The sequence below is a fragment of the Arctopsyche grandis genome, chromosome 3 (genome assembly GCF_051622035.1).
Source record: "Arctopsyche grandis isolate Sample6627 chromosome 3, ASM5162203v2, whole genome shotgun sequence".
Classification (NCBI taxonomy): domain Eukaryota; kingdom Metazoa; phylum Arthropoda; class Insecta; order Trichoptera; family Hydropsychidae; genus Arctopsyche; species Arctopsyche grandis.
Window position 1 is genome coordinate 14514881 of NC_135357.1, and position 21030 is coordinate 14535910.

The 21030-nt window shown below is 34.9% G+C and overlaps 3 protein-coding genes across 3 annotated transcripts; 1 reads left to right on the top strand and 2 right to left on the bottom strand.

Annotated features, from left to right (window-relative positions):
* Window positions 1-828: 828 nt before the first annotated feature.
* Window positions 829-4863, bottom strand: LOC143908990 (uncharacterized). The gene is made up of 2 exons (XM_077426858.1): window positions 4612-4863; window positions 829-3680 (listed from the first exon to the last, which is right to left on the bottom strand). The coding sequence occupies exons 1-2, from the start codon at window positions 4774-4776 to the stop codon at window positions 945-947; spliced, it is 2901 nt and encodes a 966-aa protein (XP_077282984.1). The 5' UTR covers window positions 4777-4863; the 3' UTR covers window positions 829-944.
* Window positions 4864-6415: 1552 nt separating this feature from the next.
* LOC143909600 (uncharacterized) lies at window positions 6416-8356 on the top strand. Its single transcript, XM_077427657.1, has 5 exons — window positions 6416-6801; window positions 6879-6978; window positions 7051-7802; window positions 7877-8002; window positions 8185-8356. The coding sequence occupies exons 1-5, from the start codon at window positions 6447-6449 to the stop codon at window positions 8328-8330; spliced, it is 1479 nt and encodes a 492-aa protein (XP_077283783.1). The 5' UTR covers window positions 6416-6446; the 3' UTR covers window positions 8331-8356.
* Window positions 8357-9087: 731 nt separating this feature from the next.
* On the bottom strand, window positions 9088-16205 carry LOC143923210 (transmembrane channel-like protein 7). Its single transcript, XM_077446768.1, has 5 exons — window positions 15881-16205; window positions 13507-14105; window positions 13328-13432; window positions 12527-12627; window positions 9088-12453 (listed from the first exon to the last, which is right to left on the bottom strand). Exons 2-5 carry the CDS (start codon window positions 13706-13708, stop codon window positions 10315-10317), a joined length of 2547 nt encoding a protein of 848 aa, XP_077302894.1. The 5' UTR covers window positions 13709-14105; window positions 15881-16205; the 3' UTR covers window positions 9088-10314.
* Between the last annotated feature and the right edge of the window lie 4825 nt (window positions 16206-21030).

Sequence of the window (21030 nt, forward strand, 5' to 3'; positions counted from 1 at the left end):
GTAACATTGTTTCAAAAATATTCTGCTTTATATTGTATTACATTTAAACCTGGAAAGGATGGATAATCTGCCAAGTTATCACTCGTTGTGGGATAATGAAACAAAATAATGTTTTGTGAGATTTATTTCACGATTTTACCAAGTATTTTTCACAACAATTCTTTTTCTAAATTCTCATACTTTAAAACATTAAAAAGCACAGAATACAAAGATAAAAACAAAATAGGACGATTCAAAATACAACATCTCAGCAACTAACTTCTTCACACAACTTTCAATTTATGGCACTGGATACCACAAGTTATACCTATGTATATGTAGGAATAGCCATCTATAGAAATTTCATAAAATTTACAATCTCAAATCTTCAATTATTCGATAAACACTCTATTCGAAAATAGTAAATAAAATTTTATATATATGTATAATAATATAATATACTTAAAGAATTTTTAAATTTCGAAATACGAGAAAAAACACTTAGAATGAGCAAGAAAATTTTAACTCGACAATGAGGTAGGGAAGAAGACTCCATCAACAAACATACATACTTTAATGATCATTTTACTTGGAAAAAACAACATACGATGTATATATGTATATATATAATATTTATACAAACTAAGTCTTATTATTCAATATCACAATAAAAAGGTCGATCATAAAACATATGCTAGATCAACCAGATCAAAACTTATTTTTGAAAGGGCATTGTACGAAATATAATATTTTATATTAAATTAAAAATCATTTGAAATTCAACCATATCACGAGTGTCTATTTTATAAATATAAACACATACATACATTTACATAAATTTTATATATATATATAACAATGAAACAGTTTTTATTTTTATATTATTTAAATATATATACACATAAAGGGAGTTAAAGACTAACAAACATGCCACATCGAATTACGTACATCTAATTTTTACTTCTCTATTTCACTGGATTCAAATATGGATTGACCATCTCGTTGGTAACCATTTGAGCTGCACGACCATCATAAACATAATTAGTCGGTTTACATAAACCAGGCTCGACGTTTGCCTGAATATATCGATGTTCCGGTTTCGTATGACTGCTGAGTGGAAGTGGTACAAAACTACTTGGGTGGTATTGATGTCCCGAATGCTTCATATGAGCATCGAGTGGGAGCGGCATGTGACTCATGTTATAATGATGTTCAGGGGATTTCATATGCCGATCGAGCGGGTGGGGAAGATTACCAGCATTATAATGGTGTTCTGGTGATTTCATGTGATAGTCAAGCGGGAGCGGCATACTGCTCGGATTGTACGGATGATCAGGTTTCATATGGCTATCGAGATTAAGGGGCATATTGCTCGGATGGTACTGGGGTTCAAGTTTCATGTGGCTCTCAAGCGAAATGGCACTAGTTTGGATATATTGATGTTCAGTTTTCATATGTCCCTCGAGAGCAACTATGTGACTCTGAGTGAACTGGTGTTCCGCTTTCATGTGGTTGTCAAATGATACCTGAAGTTGAGTTTCAAATTCGCAATAGCTGCATTTGAAAATTGCGCAGTCGGCGTGCACCTGTTTGTGACATTCGAAACTCTTTAAATCTCTGCATATGCAGGGACACCGTTCACATTTATATTCCTTCTCTTCAGCCTTGTGCTTGTTGACGTGCGCTTTAAACAAATATTTATTTACGGTCTTGAAACTGCATAAATGACAGAATTGTGTATTTTTTTCCGGATTGTGACTTAATTGATGAATGGTCATGGCAGTTTTTTGAGCACATCTATATTGACAATTCTCTATTTCGCACACATAAGGTTTTTCTTTGGTATGAATTCGTCTGTGCACGATAATAGAACTCTGAAGGTTTGTTCTGTAGTCGCAAAATTCACACATGAACCGCTTTTCTTCTGTGAAATGACTCTTGAAGTGTCTCTGGTAGTGGTATTTGTTCATGCTCTTGTAATCGCAAACAGTGCACATGTGCATTTCTCGTTGAGGGGCATAATCTGAATCAGGATGTTTACTAGATAGATGTTTCTGTAAATATTGATTGAATTTAGCACAATAGGGACAATGAGGACATTGAAATAGTTTATCAGATGGACTGTTGTGCTTTGCAAGTTTGTGGTGTTTTAACGAATTAATGGATGTGAATGTGTTCTCGCACAAATCACACACATATCGTTTTTCGACATCCATTTTGTCCGACTTATCAGATTCTGGTTCCTCTTTTTCAATTTTTTCCTCACAACTCGGAATTTTAGGCGGAACTTCAACATAAACGCATTTGTATTTGTTTCTGGATCGATTTGTACTGGTCACGTATTCTTCATCATCTTCCTCATGCTTCTTCTTAATGTGCTGTTTTAAATTGGCGGGAGTTTTAAATGTTTGGCCACAATATTCGCAACCATATGCGGCACTAGGAAGATTCATCATGTTTCCATGTTTTAATTTGGAATGATATCTTAAACACATTTTATTTTTGTACTGCAAGCCGCATATGACACATTTGTATTTCTTTTCTTCCTCTTCAAATACCTGCTCGTTTTTCAGTGCTTGAAATTCATTAGGATGTTTAACTTTCAAATGATACCTCAATCGGTTTCCGTTGGAAAGAACCATATCGCAAAATTTACACGCTCTCCTACCATTCGAAATGGCAGTAGTCTTCCACCAACTGGATTTGTGAGTTTCATTTCTACTTTCATCGATATGCATGTTTCCATCTGAGCCATCATTATCCGAAGCTTCACCACCGCTCAATAGTGTATTTTGGAGATGGTTTTCGCTGAAATGTAAAACCAATTCATTTTTTTCCATGCACATATACCCGCAATGTTCGCAGGAATAAACATCTGCTTGTTCATGTTCATCTTTAATGTGATCAAATAGATTTTGTCTCTGGCCAAATGAAGATCCGCAAAATTTGCACTTATAAACAATTTGATTCAAATCTGATTGTAAATGTTTGGTTTTCATGTGTCTGAAGAGGCTCTGCTTAAATTCATAGACTGCACTACAGTATTTGCATTTGTACTTTTCTTTGGAGCTCTCAAATGAATAACTTTGAACATTGTGCTTCCTTAACATATGTTTATATAGTCCATTTTTCTTGGCATATTCGAGTCCACAATATTGGCAAGTGTATTGAAAATTAACTTCGGAATTATGTTTTCTACGCAAGTGATAAAGAAGTAACGTTTTCGTATTGTATTTGAGGCCGCATTTTTCGCAAGTCCACTGACCTTCTTCATCTTCAGCCAAATTGATGTCTTCTTGACTTTCGCCTATTTCATGATTATTTCTTTTGTGCTGGTCGAGGTGATATGCAGAACGAAAATTTCTTGAACAAATATCGCACTGATATGAAGTTTTGGGCATAAATTTATCATTACCAGATATCAATCTTTCGATTGATGTGGCTCTTTTCTCCTGGCTCAGCGAAATATCTCTGGGCGGAGTGACTGCAGTAGACGTGTTTCGACGTTTGGGAATCTTCTTTTTCTTTTTGGTTATGATGATATTTCTCAATCGCTCATCATCGGAGGAGGCATTGTCAGTTGGAGATCCACTGTCACAAGAATTGCTATTCCTGTAGTCATCGTCATCTATTGATGATGGAGTTGATGGAGAATTTTCTCTACTTCGCGATATATTAACAACATTCATAGCAACAGCCTCCTGTAATGTAATTGATAGTCAATATATTTGAATAAATCACATTGATATGAAATGATAAATATTGAAATTAAACAACCATAAAAAAAAGCTTTTGCGGACCAAGAAATTATTTTGGTAGGCGCACAGTATTTAATTTCATATTTTATGTTGAATATAAACAAATTCTAAATTTTATAACGATTTCATTTTATTTAGTAATTTAATATTATTGACTTTCCATAATTAAATTTAAATATATTTGTCTTATATTTCCAAAAAATATATATATATTTAGTATTTCTCTTCATAGAAAAATGCTAAAAGTGTTGCATTATTCAACATTGTTATTATAATATGAGAAAATTTTGATTGCAAGTTGTAACTAATCAAGATAATTTATTTTGTCACAAAAAACATTAAGCATTAAATACATTGAATACAGAAATATTATGAAAAGTTATATTAATTAATAAAACTGCAATTTATAATAATAAGTCTATACACTACGAGTGCATAAAAATAATTGCACAAAAATAAATTTTCATATACATATGCGGAATTAATTAAAAGTGATAAAAATGAAATAAATATACACGATCATATTATGGTGCAATTTCAATACGAAATTAAAATATAGTAAGTATTCAAATAATGATTTAAAGGGAGATAAAAATGAAAAAACCAGTCAAACTATACAACAATGAAACGCGTAAATAGGCACAAACCTAAAAAACCACCCTCGCCATTGTTCTATGTGTCGAATTTGAACGAATATGAAATGTTTACAAACAGAATCAAAACAAAGGGCGAACAACAACACGGCCAAGCGTGGTAGAATCGATGACAACGCGAGCAGAATGGAACAATAGATCGTAAGCAATAAGGGTCGAAGGGTGCGTGCGAGTGTGACTGTGAGTGTGCGTGTGCGTGTGCGTTTGTGTGTCGTGTTTACCGCGTCCGCGTCCTCTTCCTCTTCCTCTTCTGCTTCCGTTTCCGTTTCCGTTTCCGTCTCCGCCTCCGCTTCGGCCTCGATGTAGACGATGTGAGTGAGAAGTCCCGGGCGCGGGGGCTTCGCCACAGGAGGCTGCCCCTCTCCCCCCTCCTCGCCCGCCTCCATGGAAGGGGCTCGGCGGGGGCGTCACTCCCGCTCCCACCCACTCCCACTCAACACCAACACTGACAGCCAAACTGACAGCAATCGATTGGCCCTAACTAGCTGCCGCATCACGACCATACACTCTGTATACACACCCCATTGTCTTCGACAGATTGCAAAACAGTCGATCTTTTCATCAAAATGGCATTACATCCTCGTTGTACTCTTTGAAACTATAGAAAAACATTATGAATTTCAAAATGACTCGAGCGTATTTTAATTTATTTTATGTTGATAATAAAATTAATCAGTTTTGAATAAGGAATTTCTAAACAAGTGTGACTCGTAATTATTCAATAGTTTTAGTTATGAATTTAAAAAATTAAATACTTACTACTAAGTTAGTTAGTTTTTTACTTACTAACTTAGTTACTTACAAAGTTAGTTTTTCTAGAAATGTGATTCCTTCTTATTAATACTCTAATGCAGTGGTTCTTAACCTGGGTTCGATCGAACCCCAGGGGTTCGGCGGAAGTCAAGACACACACCCGAATCATATGATTCGGGTGCCAATTAAGAAGGGTTCGCTGAATGCGCATATGAAACTGATGGGGTTCAGTACCTCCGACAAGGTTCTCAAATATTTCAAATTGTCATATGTAACTTTCATTCATTATCCATGAACTTGATTTATTGTTCGTTATCCAATTATCGATATATTTTTTGTACTCTTTTTGGAAAAATTTCACATATGCATCTTTTAATTTATTTCATTATATCTGCCTCTATATTTAAATTTTCAAGACTTCTCGTCCAAATTATATACATTCCTTTCTACTTGTTTTAAATATAATCTTAACGTTTATCCTCTGCATGTGTATGTATATTAAATTTTCGACGTGAAACATTACAACTACATCCACGCATAGTATGATTAGAAAAACATTCTCCAATATTAAAATATTTTGAATTTAAAATTGATTGAACTCAATCAATTTTACATTATTAATTTATGTCACGTAGGAAACAAACATGTAGGTAAATACTTGTGTGTACATAAGCATATGTACATAGATATTTATTTATCTTAATATTTATATACACAAAGAGTTATAATTGTTCATACGTTATAGATATATCGCAAAGACCCATTGTTATAAATAAATTTGTTGAAATCTACGATTACAAAAAAGTCAAATTCCAGCAATGGACATATATCTTTGCGTTAGGTTAGAAAATGATGCATCCGCTTTGTTTACTAGCGGGTAACTAAGGACGAACTACTATCTCGCGCTTTGATATTTCTAATAATTATTTCACGTTATTGCACTATCCATATGTTCTTTAACACTGAAAAATTAAACTTTCGACATAGTAGACCGTGAGTGTATTGTATAATTTCAAAATTGATGAGTAACTGTAAACAGAACTCGACTATTTATTGTTGTCCTATGATTTACTTACTGTACACAATAATAAAATTCTGTATTTAATCGTAAATTTTTTGTATATTTATAGCATGCTGCAACATAAAATGAACGAGATTCAAGATATTTCCAGAAAATATTTCTTACGTAGAATCTAGTATCGTTGATGTGTAATCCAATATCTTGAATATTTTACATTGTTCTTATTCTTAAAATATATCAATTTATGAATGCTCATTTGATTTAAAGTCATTGTGATTATAAATGGGAAACTCACTGAAAGGTTGTTATAACTGTGCCAAAAAAACTGAAGAGAATTCTATAGTTATATTGTTAGCTGGATTAGACAATGCCGGTAAGACCAGAACAGTCGGACTACTCGTGGGAAATGCCGGTTCCGAAGCCCCTACGGTTGGATTTCAACCGGCCCAACTGCATTATCGAAACCGGCTGGTGCATTTGCATGATGTCGGAGGCTGTGACCAGTTCCGGCGAGCTTGGCGACATTACTATGCAGATGCACATGGCTTGATATTCGTGGTGGATTCAGCCGACCGTGGTCGATTACACGAATGTGCTCAAGTACTCGAAGAAGTTCTTGCTCACCCACACATATCCGGTTATAATAGCACCTACGCATTGTTTTAATACTTCTCTGGATTATTATTGAATATATTTTTCATTGTTTGAATTCAGGTAAACCGGTGTTAATATTGGCGAATAAGCAAGATCTCAAAGGTGCAATGGACGACCTTGATATTGTAGAGAGATTGAATGTTGAATCCATTGTCAATAGGTAATTTTCATTGTACTATGTATACATGTTAGTACAATTTTTTAAATCTATGTGTTTAAAAAAACGTTTTAGATACAAATGTCCAACGCGTGTTGAATCTTACACGGCAACTATTCCTAAAGGAAAGAATGCAAAGCGACATATTGATCCAGGATTGAAAAAGGGCTATGAATGGCTTTTAAATTATGTAATCCATGAGTATAACGACATAAATCTCAAAGTTAAAAATGATGTAAGTAATGTGATGAACGAATCTAAAAAATCTGAAAGACTTGTCAACGATTCTACCCTGGATGCGTCGGAAACAGGGTTTGAAAATCCCAATTATAAAATGGATACCGTGGAAGAAGATTCGGGCAGCGATGACGGTATTATTGTTGTTAAACAGGCGCCTGATATAACATTAAAGACAAATGGAAATGTTAAACTTTCACCTCTCTTTGGCGGAAAGAATGAGGATGAAGATTTTGGTAAGAAATCAATAGAGCTGGAAGCTCGCACCCAAATACGAAAATTGTCTCCGATATCCAAGCATCGGGTATTTGTTGCTCCGAGTATTGAAAAAACATTACCTCCCCACACCACTTCTAGTAATGCAAACGAAATATTTGCACACCAATTGAAGAGATTCAAATCGCAAGACAGTTTAAATGAGATTAACAGTCGAAATCCTTCAGGCAATTCGGCCTCCAAGTTTACTGAAATTTCACTCGGTGACAGTGGCGATGTTGAAATATTACCAAATATAAAACTTGAAGCTAATCGAAAGATTTTACCACCTATAAAAGGATTTATCGCCAGAGAGGACCTTTCACCTAAAAAAAGTAATACATATGTATATTAAATTGATATTCAAATATTTATTTAAGTAAATATCTAATCTAATATTAAGTTTTAGATACAACATATAGTGAAGGGAAATCTGTAGATACAGTCACGCCTGATGAAAGACCAAAGAGTGCTTCAGAATCAGTTAGAAGGCAATTGGAAAATTCTAGTAATTCGGGTCATACTAGAAAAATTGGTACCAACTTTAAAACATTGATGTATTATTGAAGCAAATTATATAATAGTTCGAATTTTAAAACAATTTCATAAAATACAATTAATAATATTTTACAGTATAACTAAAAAGGAATATTATGATTTGTTTCATTTGTTATTTAAGAATATTCTGTTCTTTGTTTAATTGTTTAAATTTTTCAGGTTTGCGTAAAAATCGAACATCACCAGAAGACGATACAAGTCTCTTCATATTCGATCCTTCAAAAACTCAGTCATCTACAAGTAAAAGCAACTTTGCCGAAAATTCATACAACTGTGTTTCAACAAGAACTGACGCAGTCATATAGTGATGAAATCACGGCATCGAATAAGATCAGCTTATTACTGTGCATATATTTATTTAAAATTAATTAAATTAAGTACACTCTTATATTTATTTTAAATATGTACTGTTACTGAAATATTTTATATATGAATTCTTAATAGTTCACTGTTGCAATTTATAACATGTTTCCCAAAGTAAAATAAATATTTTTTAATAAAAAAAATATATCATGAACGTTTAGTAGTCCTAAATATAAAACATTAATTAATGTCAAACGTGCCTTTGAAAATGTTTCAACTTTTCAATACATATGTATTATATGTATATAAAAAAAAAATGATATGTACTTGGGGAGATTATCATTATATAATGGGTATTCAAAATTTTTAGGGAATATTTTTTAATAATCTAGTGTATACTCTAGTCCATTTTTATAGCCGTAATACATATGTATATTGTGATAAAATAAAATAGATAAATACTATATATATATATATAATTGATTCCAATAAATGATTTTTATTACATCCTTTCACTGAAAATAAAAAGGCATTTGATGCAAATAAACTTTATTATTAAATACAATTTTACATGTAAACATACAATTTAAGATCCACATATATGTATTTACTTTTTACATTCGATATGAGATACCAAAATTCTTATTATATATTTATGTACGTATTATATGTATGTATGTATATACAAAATTAAATGCCATGATTTAAAATTAAAATATTAATTTTAAATAAAATAAATTAAAAAAAATATTAAAAAAAGTTATATTTGCAGCAAAAATAATGAAATATAAAATAAAAACACAAATAGCGCTTATTTTATACTCGTTATAAGAAGCATATTTGAATTACACGGAAACAGTATATGTATGTATGTATGTATGTACGTAGGTGTCGTGGCAATATTGAAAAAATGTAAAATGCAACGCCATACATGTACTTTTTACATTACAAATATGTATATTAACTAATGACTATAATGACTAGATAATTTATAACTTTTGATTTATAGATTATTTTAATCTTACACGTTGTATATGTATTCTTGGGGTTTTTTAACTTAAATTTATACATAATAAAGATTCATAATTTGCAATAGCAATTAATATAAATAAAATCAAAATATCACGATCCTTCACAGAACGTGTTAAATACTTATGAAATCTTACTAGCACGATTTATAGGAATTACGATGAATGTGTATGTATAAATTATCTATTGAGAATGTGGCCTAGTACTTGAGCTATAAATGGTAAACAAATTTAATCGAAACAGTCTTTCGTGTTGTGTTATACTTTATAAGTATCATAAACAAAGTCCCACCGAACAAACGGTTCACATTCTTCTTGTAAGAATATATGAATATTTGTACTGAATGTTCATAAGTTTTTAAAAAGTAATATTGTAGAGAATTGGAATATTTTATATATGTACATATGTATTTTTTAATGATAAAAATGAGCAAATACCATTTTTTTGTTGTTGATAAAAGCGATATTTTTCAATTTTAGATTATTTTAATTGAAAATATGTACATAAATGGATAAAAAAAATCACAAATTAAAATTTCAATATGGATTATGCAGTCTTCTAAAAAAAAATTAAAACAATCCAAAATTGAAAAATATTGCATAAAAATAATTTATTTTTCAGTTGAGCTGTTGAATTGTGCTTTACATAAATTATCTTAGATTACCGATTTTTATTGTGCAATAGCACGATAATTTAACCTATGTTTATTGAAGTTTAAATATTTTACAAATTTTATACATTAATTTCCTTAGCCTAGATTGAAAAATAAATAATAGTTTATAACCAAACAAAATAAACGATGGCATAAATAAATGCTGTATTGAGGTAATCATAAATAGTTCACTTTCATAACGTACCAAACTGTATATGGTTCATTGTGGGTATTATTGACATTACTCATATAAATAGACAAAAAAGTAAATGCATTATTTAAAATATTTATATAATGGAAGATTTTTACTTAGAACTATGTCTAATAGAATCGTCATCATCAACATTGGTATGTGCGTGATGTTGACGCGCTCTTTCGTTTCTCTTTTGTTGTTGTCTTATAAAAGCGGACAGACGGTTGAGAAGAAATTGCTTATCGTGTCCTTCCAACACCAACTGACTTTTCAAAACGCTAACCATATGCCTATTTGCAGCAGCCACTGCCCAGTAATAATAAAGTAGCAAAACCAATATGACGAATGCTGGAACAGCGAACACGTATGTTCCCATGAGGAATATAATACTCGTGAGAATGTTGGGAAACTTATTGAATGTTAAAACAAGTTCATTCCACACTGATGATAAATGTCTGAAAGGTCCGCATCCTCTCGACGGTGAGAGTTCTGCCACCGCATAACCGAGAGGTAATATAGCAATACAAAAACTTATCAACAAAATTAGCATGAAAAGAGAATTTGATTTGGAAGCTCTGTAAACAGTGGAAGAGGGCTTTGAATTTACCAAACAAGCAAATTTTTTAATATAAAACATGAAAAAACACTGGACAGTGGCAATCAGAGGTAAAATGGGACAATAGAATGCACCGAGCCAGCACAAAGTCTGAGTATAAACAACGTCCAAAACGTGTTTCGGGAGATGAAACTCTTGTTCGCCTAGTAATTTAAAACATTTACTTTCCGTGTGTCTTGCTAATAGCGATCTGGGAAAATTTATAAAAAATGTTACGATTATCTGAATTGCAAAGTCAGCGATCAAAAGTTTATACAGTTGCTGACCAACGTACGTTTCCCAACATTGCAAGTGGTCATTTTCAATATCTGAACACTGATGTGCCGAGTCGTCCGATACAATCAAAAAGTAAAACTGACTCAAAAGTACAAAAAGGGACGACAAGCGTAGGAGCACAGTTCTGAGCAGCGAAATTTTAATAACAAACGCTGGGGAATAATGTTCGAACTGTACCAAGTACTGAAATAGCGTCGGTACGAATATGTTTAGACCGACGATACAAAATGAAGGCAAGTATTGTAATACAAACTCTTGAGTTTGACTTAACAAATCTGGTTCCGACTTATACTCGCCCATTACAAGTGTGTTTCTATTGAAATTGTCATACGAAAATTCAGCTGGCTTAATCAACGGCTCTGAGAAATTGGACATGAAGGCATCTGTAGACATTGGATATTGAGAGGCAAAATCTTTCGAAGTGTTAACTAATGAAGACGATGTTGGCAGATTGTTCAGGTTTTTAAAGGAGAAATTAAATGTGTAGTAAATCAAATATGCAGAACCTGCCAAAATGCATATGTCAATAATATTTACTATCACACGGATGAAAATTAATTTCAATTGTTCTTCTTTAGATCTAGCTTGCCGCTCTTCCTCGAGTCTTTCCCTCTCTAAACATCCCTTGATTTCATGGAAAAGTGCTTTGTGTTTGATATTTGCCGACTTTTCATTGTGTATACAAAAGTCCCAACCGCCGAATATGAGATTACAGTATTGATAAAATTGACCCTCACCTTCAACGAGCCGTTCTTTAAAGCCTCTCGCTGCCGATTTTACAATGGCTATCAACGATATCGAAAAATAAACTATAGGTATAAGAATATACGCCAATGGCAGATCATAATACATTGTAGTACCAGACTTATCGTCAACAAAGCTCAAATTACTGTTGCTTCCACCCACATAGTATGTGAATACCTTATGCGTATACATACCATAAAATAATATGGTCTTCTCCATCCACCCTGTGCCCTGAACAATGTCCAATACATAATTACCATCTTCATAAGTATTATTAAAATAGTATTCTGTACAACACTGTGTTGAATTAGGCGATGTGATCATATCACACTGCTCCTCGTTGGGTTCTGCGGACTTTGCGAGCACAGCGCTCGGCACAATGATAAAGGCAATATTGAAAATAGATATCACAAAGTTAAGAAACAACAACCACTTCAGAAGAAGGAAATAAGCTACAACGCCTGTTCCAAAATTACCCTCTATCGTTTTAAATGAACCTTTCCATAGTTGTAATTTTCCCAAAAGCTCTTTGAATCTTGCTCTGGTTCCTTGCCATGCTTTACGTCTTCTCCACTGTAACTGTTCAAAACCTTGCAGTCGAAGTTTAGTTGCGCTCTACAAATTATAAAAATGTGAAAATTCTTTCATTACCAATCTGAAATTACCAATTAAAATAAATTAAATATACCTGTAGTTGTGCTTTCAAATCTCGTTTTTGTGCCATTGGAACAGGCATAGCCTTGATTTGCATTATTTCTTCCCATGTGCTTTCTTCATTGGAAAGATTCTCTACAAAACCAATTACAACATAAAACTTTGCTATTTTATTTCATTTTGAATTGAAATACTACATATTATAATGGGTTTCTCCAATTTATATTAATGACAAAAAAAAATTGATATAGATATGTATATGTTACAGTTGAAGTATATCTTCCAGTTGTAATATATTTTAATTAGTCGGAATATATTCCATTTAACCTGGTACCAACTATCGTTAAAGTTTAAGTGTATTTTCAACTGTAATATATTTTGACTTCATATTTAGTTGGAATATATTCCGTCTAACTCACGTAAGTTAATTCATATGACAAAGTACATTCCAACTGGTCAAAATATATTACAACTGAATATACAGTTCAACTATAATTAGGATGGAGAGGTTTAAGATGATGGTTTTCGTGAAAACGTCACTCGACTAGTAGATTGAGTTGGATAGTAAAAACATTTTTAGAGCTATCGTAATACAGTACTCATTACCTTTATTAACGTATGTATCATTGAATTCTTAAGCATTCGTAAAAACAACAGAGCTGTCAAAACTCAACTGATATATTACAACTGGTGCACATTGTTGAAAGTGTATTTGCGATTATAGAGATATTATTTACTAGTTGAATTGTATTTGAATATGAATGACTTAAAACGCCAGTTGGAATATATTGCATCTGAAAATACACTTCGACTGTAACATATATATAATAATTACCTGATAAATCTGGTAGCATGGAAACTAGTACATCTCTAGTAGCAGTACCTCGCGCTGCTGTAGATTGCCTTCTTTCGCCAGCAGGTCGTATTCTTCTTACGGTAGCTAAAAAAATTTAATTATATCAGCAACTCATATAAAAATTCATATTAAAAAAAAATAAAATTCACAGCGCTTACTTCCTCTCATCTGTTTCGAAGGCAATAAAGTGGCTATATTAGCTTTTGAATCTAGTTCGGCTCCTCCGGGATAGCTTTCTTGATAAAATTCACCTCCAGCCTCTTCCCAACCTCCCCTGCCAGCTCTTCCACCGCCAGAGTTGCTAACTCCGCTTCCACCACCTCGGCCACTTTTACTACCACCACTATTACCGCCTGACATTTTTCTATTATTTTAATAATTATCTAATTATGCAATATTTCATATTTGAATATTGAGCGCTTAGTTACTATTGTAAATTTGGCAAGTCTAAAATGGCAATAATTTACAAAATATGGCGAAACGTTGTATAAATTCTATACAAATAAATAAACTTCAACTACGTTAAGAGATCTTAGACATATGTGGCCCATTTTTTGACATAATAAAAAAAAATATAAAAAAAAATATTATGAATTATTTCAATAAAAGTAATGATAATTTTGGCAAATACACAACCACTAAAATTTATTTACATAAAAATATGGATGGCAGTCTCACTATCAATTCGTTATTTCTGATTCAACAATACAGTATCATCATCAGTTCGTTTCACAATAACCAATGTTGGAAAAATTTTCTGTAACAAAAAAAACGTAATAATTAATAATTGCGACTTTAGTTTATAAAGTCACTCTGACAATATCACAATCAAAACGCACCTATATAACCCAACAATTTGTATATGACTAACATACATATCTAGTGCGTTACCAATTGGAGAATAATTAAAAAATAATAAAAAAGATAAAACCATTGATGAAGAATTTCAAGCTAAATTGACACATCTACATTGTGATGGGAGGTATGATTATAAAGATAACGTTTATTGGCATTAGGATGTGATAAATGATAAATGTAGTAAGCTTCGATATGATTTGAATACTGAGATATAAACATAGATATTTTTTGGTGCTACTTTATGTAGTATGCGGTCTACCTTCACATATCTACTTTAGTATGATATCTACCTTCACGTTTTTACTTTAATATGCGGTTTCACTGTCTCAGTTCTCGCGTATGACACTGATACTAAATAATACCGATCCTAACAACATAATCTTAAATTAATAGGGCCAATTTTAACTTAACCTAACCTATCCTGACCCTTAAATAAATAGGTGTTGGATGATAATATATCTTTTTTTTTTAAGTTTTATTTCATCAATATTTTCACAAAAAAAAAACATATCTTAGCAGCCAACACCTATTTACATATTTAAGGGTCAGGATAGGTTAGGTTAAGTTAAGGTTGGCACTAATCATTTAAGAGATATGTATCTGCTGACGATATTTTGATAGAAATGCTTCGACAACATTATGGGGCGGCAGGAAAAAATAAAAATTGTAATAAACATTTCGTTGCTACAATACATAAAAAAATAAAAAATAGTTGACTGCGATTCAAATGTAGATCGCATTCTAAGGTAGACCACATACTAAAGTAGCACCTATTTTTTTTAGTTTAAGTATGTAAACTATTTCAATTATTATTAATTTTTCTATAAGTAATTTAAAAGAAAAGTATATTATAATTCATATGTATGTTGTCAAATGAAATTTAACAACATGCATGTGAAATGAATATCATATTGTATGAATAATGCCTTAAATCAAAGCCGGAAAAACTGTTATGATATTTCTGGTTTATCAATGAACGATTAAGAAATAATAATTGTTAAGTCAGCATAGAAAAAAACGATGCATACGAATATGTAACTGAATATGCACTAGTTTGATGGGAACAATATTGAATTTACGAATATAATCTTAAAATATCGATTGAGGAATTACATACTTAGCAATACTATGAACCGTTACATCATTAACTTTTCAAGTACACTTAATAGCTTTATTAATTGATCATATCTGTATTTTCAGTATTACAAGAGTGGTGCTTCAAATTCAACGATATCATTGTCGAATATGAAAGCTAAGGATAATAAGCACACTTTTTAAAGATATGTCTGAAATAATATGAATAGATAATAAATTAATTAATATTCAATTGAATTTTTTTTACCAAAATTGATAGCATGCCAAATGAAAATTTAATAAAATGAAACAATTAAGTATTTTTGGTTTCATCTACATGTACATACATACATACAATTCAATTATAAATATGAAGATGCTCATAATAGACATCAAACCAAACATTATTTCAGTTTCAGTTAATATAATTATAATATATTCAAATCAGTATCTAAGGAGATATCATACAGTATTGTTGACACTGTAAATAAAAATGGAAAGAGTTGAATCATTTCACAATGGGGAGGAGGAGGAGCCACGCCGAAACGAAGCTGTCAGTGACGCTCTGAAATAATTGCTGAAAAATGAATGAAAACATACTGGTGGTGCGTTCCAAGAGTTGAAGTCAGCGTCTCGGACGTGTCGTTTCGATCCCACACGCAGTGGAAACCAGAGAGTGATGAATGGATGGTGGTGTATGGATAGTGGGGAACGTCGAGCGCTAATTGTCGAATGGTGAATGACGTATAGAAGCAGACGTATCTACCCCCTACTTCCTTCTGCCCCTCTACTTCCACGTCCACTTCCACTTCCACTTCCAATTCCACTTCCACTTCCACCTTCGTCTCCACCTCTTTCACCACCACCAGTTCACGTTTCAGTGTGAGTGAAATTCACACCACAGTCGTAGCCAACATTCCCGTCTGCGGGACGATAACTACACTTTTACCAACTGCCATACAAAAGCCGTTCTCTCGAATTGCATTGTTCGTACAAGGGACTCTTTTACCGGTAAACTAATTTACGGGTAAATAACCGGTAAATTAGTTTATTTAAATTATGAAGGCCGGTAAATCAGTACTTCTACCGAAAATTTTAATGGCATGAAAATTTTCAAAAATATGATTAAATATTTCAAAATTATTAATGTATTATATCAGTGGCTCTCACGTGATATTTAATTTTTAATTCATTATTGACATCGGTGGTCAGGCCCTGATCTGGTTCGGTGATTATTGATCACAAAGCGCTCGCCCAAAAGTCACTAAAATCTCTATAATGGAACATCTGGCAGCCGAAAAGTCCATCATACTAACGATAACTATCATACTAACGAAAACTCGAGTGTCAAATATTCCGTATTCGCGATGTGGCGGCTCGCTATATGACATGGTCAAGTTCGGTCACCTTCCTGCGAGTTGGGACCAACTCGGCCGTGTTCAGAGTTGCTACCTCACTACATCTTCGGCTGCCATAATAAAAACACGTGCATCAATATGCCGGTCGTCTCATTCGTTTCACCCCCATAGCGATTTTCATGGCAAAAATTGTCTTTTGGGCGATCGTGATGTGACTAATAATCCAATTACCACCAGATCTAAGGGGTGGCAAACTGGGCATTTGCCCAGGGACGGCAAATATGAGGGGCGGAAAAAATTGGCGCAAAGAAAAAATAAAATTGATGTAAACAAATAAAAAATTATATGTAAAACACAAACGTGTCGCGCCGCACATTTTCAATGCTCCGCAGGTACTTGAGATGTTGGTGGTATATAAAATATATATTTTTTTTTTGCCGCCATTTATTTATTGTTATTTTAAAACATAGTTTTCTAACATTTTTTAGGTATTTTTAAATACGACTGGTCAGACTTGGATATTTGTGACTCCAAGTCGATCGTTTCCTATCAGAGTTTGCCAATCTGATTTCATTGTTGAAACAGTTCCTCCATCAAATTGGCAAAAACATTCCTGCCAACTAGGTCACCAATGGTTCGGTGATTACTCGTCAAATGTGAATTGCTAACAGGATAACCGCTCGTGCGGGTCTTCCGCCGCACAGGAAAGTTGGTCGCAAGAAAACTGCTCGCAAAATTGGTCGCAAATAATTTTCGATTCTACAATGACGGAAAGAACTCGTCAGTCCGTATTCACATGTGAAGTTCGTATGTAAAGTAGATAATAATAAAAATCTCATAAATAAAAAAGTATTTGCGACCAATTTTGCAAGCAGTTTTTTTGCGACCAACTTTCCTGTGCGACCAATTTTCGTGCGACGGGAGATCCGCGCGAGCGATTTTCATGCGAGCGGTTATTCTGTTAACCCGTTTACCGTCACCAATAGCTGAATTTGATATATGTACAATATGTAAAAATTTATATAAAAGTCTAAATCCATAGATATCTCTATGAATAGTAAACTTCGTGTTTTTCAGCATTTCGAAATTCAACGATTTATGTAATAAAAAACGCTGCAATTTTTGAAATTGGCTAGGAAGGCGAATTGGGGTTTACCTGTTTGGCTTTCCTGGTATACATATATCTATGTAAATAAATAAATGTACGTATGTATATACAAATGGATATTTCAAAAACACATATAATTCATTTTTAATTTTACGTTTTACTAAAAAAAAAATTAATAAATGGGTCATCATTGAGCATTTGCCATATCTCATCGAGCGCCCTTGGCACTCGCCCATTTTCCATAGCCTCGCTACGGCACTGAATACAATCAATCAATATACATTAGCATTTTATACAATGCGAATTCATACAAACATCCACAATGATATATATATATATATGGAGAAATTTTTGCAGCATTTTATAATCAAATAAATGAACCTCAAAACGCTGAATAACTTGAGATAGGAAAGGAAATGCCAATTTTACAAGAACCGTTTCAATGAAAATCAGAAAAATTGGCAAATTCTGATATGAGGAAACGATCGACCTGGATCTACAAACCAAAGTCTGGCCAGCAACGGGACTCTAATGGGACTCGAATCCATGACCACTCTGCTCGAAAGCATAATATGCTAACCTTAATAAAAATTGAATCAATTTATGAGTTGAATTTGTAGGAATCTCGTCGTCGTCATCGTCATCGAAACATTCGAGAATATTCCGCAACAACAAACTACATTCCCGAAACCCAGACGACATGCACCTGCAGTCGTTATATTAAACTCAGGCGGAACGCCCCTACCAGTCGAGTGGAACCAAAACGGTCGAAACACGCCGCCACCATTAAAATACATCGAGCGGAAAGGCGCCAAGCATTCCAGAAAATTCGACGCCTCGACGAAAACAAAATTCCTCTCGTACGCGTCAATAACCACTTCCATCAAGCATTCCAGAAAATTCGACGCCTCGACGAAAACAAAATTCCTCTCGTACGCGTCAATAACCACTTCCATCAAGCATTCCAGAAAATTCGACGCCTCGACGAAAACAAAATTCCTTTCGTACGCGTCAATAACCATTTCCACCAAGCATTCCAAAAACACTATAAAAGGAGGTACAACCCAAACCACGCCAGTCGACCCACAGCAGCAAGCGTCGACATACAGCAGCAGACTAGTCAACATACAGCTCCTGACCAGCCACCACTACACTACGCGGACTTGGAAGATCAACCAGCCGGACGAGCCAGCAACACACTGCCGTATCCAGAGACCTTCCGAACATAGCTGAATGCCGAGCCAGCGACACTCTACCATATCCAGAGACCGCTGAACGACATACTTTTACCAACAATTAACGATACTTGTGTATACGTGTTACTACCAAATAAATACCATATTCAACATACAGCTGTATTAATACCGAACACAGACGAACCTGTCTATAATACATGGCGGACTGGTGGTGAAGAAGACCTTCACAACAAGACTAGATCCCCATACCTGGTGACCCCCGACTAAGAGCCACGCAGCCTTCAAAGCAGTCAACAAAGCAGCCCACAGTGCAGTCAACTTCCAACCTCACCATACCTGGTGACCCCCGACTAAGAGCCACGCAGCCTTCAAAGCAGTCAACAAAGCAGCCCACAGTGCAGTCAACTTCCAACCTCACCATACCTGGTGACCCCCGACTAAGAGCCACGCAGCCTTCAAAGCAGCCTACATAGCAGCCCACATCGCAGCCTACATAGCAGCCCACATCGCAGCCTACATAGCAGCCCACATCGCAGCCTACATAGCAGCCCACATCGCAGCCTACATAGCAGCCCACATCGCAGCCTACATAGCAGCCCACATCGCAGCCTACATAGCAGCCCACATCGCAGCCTACATAGCAGCCCACATCGCAGCCTACATAGCAGCCCACATCGCAGCCTACATAGCAGCCCACATCGCAGCCTACATAGCAGCCCACATCGCAGCCTACATAGCAGCCAACAAACGCCACGACAAGGCAACAGCCAGAAGCCTTCACGCAACCGCAAGCTTCGAACAACCAACGTTCTTCACGCAAGATCCGCTGTCGAGACAACTAACTCCAGCACAACCAACGAAGACCAGCACTCAACGCACTTCGTCAAACAACGTTCTTCACGCAAGACCCGCTGCCGAGACAACTAACTCCAGCACAACCAGCAAAACAGTCACGCGAATGACTCCACGCAGAACACAGCAGCCTGCACAACAGCACCATCCAAGCCATCACAAACCTTCACTACCAACGCAGCTCGCCCAAAATAAGCAACCTGGTAGAGAACAAGACTTGGACCGGCATGCAACACAAGACCCGCTGTCGAGACAACTTTCTCCAGCACAACCGGACAAACAACGACGCCATCGAGTCAATAGACTCCAACACATCAAGATTCCCACAAAATCACACACATCGTTAACACTCACCGGAGAGCCATGTAGGAATCTCGTCGTCGTCATCGTCATCGAAACATTCGAGAATATTCCGCAACAACAAACTACATTCCCGAAACCCAGACGACATGCACCTGCAGTCGTTATATTAAACTCAGGCGGAACGCCCCTACCAGTCGAGTGGAACCAAAACGGTCGAAACACGCCGCCACCATTAAAATACATCGAGCGGAAAGGCGCCAAGCATTCCAGAAAATTCGACGCCTCGACGAAAACAAAATTCCTCTCGTACGCGTCAATAACCACTTCCATCAAGCATTCCAGAAAATTCGACGCCTCGACGAAAACAAAATTCCTCTCGTACGCGTCAATAACCACTTCCATCAAGCATTCCAGAAAATTCGACGCCTCGACGAAAACAAAATTCCTTTCGTACGCGTCAATAACCACTTCCACCAAGCATTCCAAAAACACTATAAAAGGAGGTACAACCCAAACCACGCCAGTCGACCCACAGCAGCAAGCGTCGACATACAGCAGCAGACTAGTCAACATACAGCTCCTGACCAGCCACCACTACACTACGCGGACTTGGAAGATCAACCAGCCGGACGAGCCAGCAACACACTGCCGTATCCAGAGACCTTCCGAACATAGCTGAATGCCGAGCCAGCGACACTCTACCATATCCAGAGACCGCTGAACGACATACTTTTACCAACAATTAACGATACTTGTGTATACGTGTTACTACCAAATAAATACCATATTCAACATACAGCTGTATTAATACCGAACACAGACGAACCTGTCTATAATACATGGCGGACTGGTGGTGAAGAAGACCTTCACAACAAGACTAGATCCCCATAAATTAATAAAAAACATTTAAACATGTTAGTATGTATGTACATA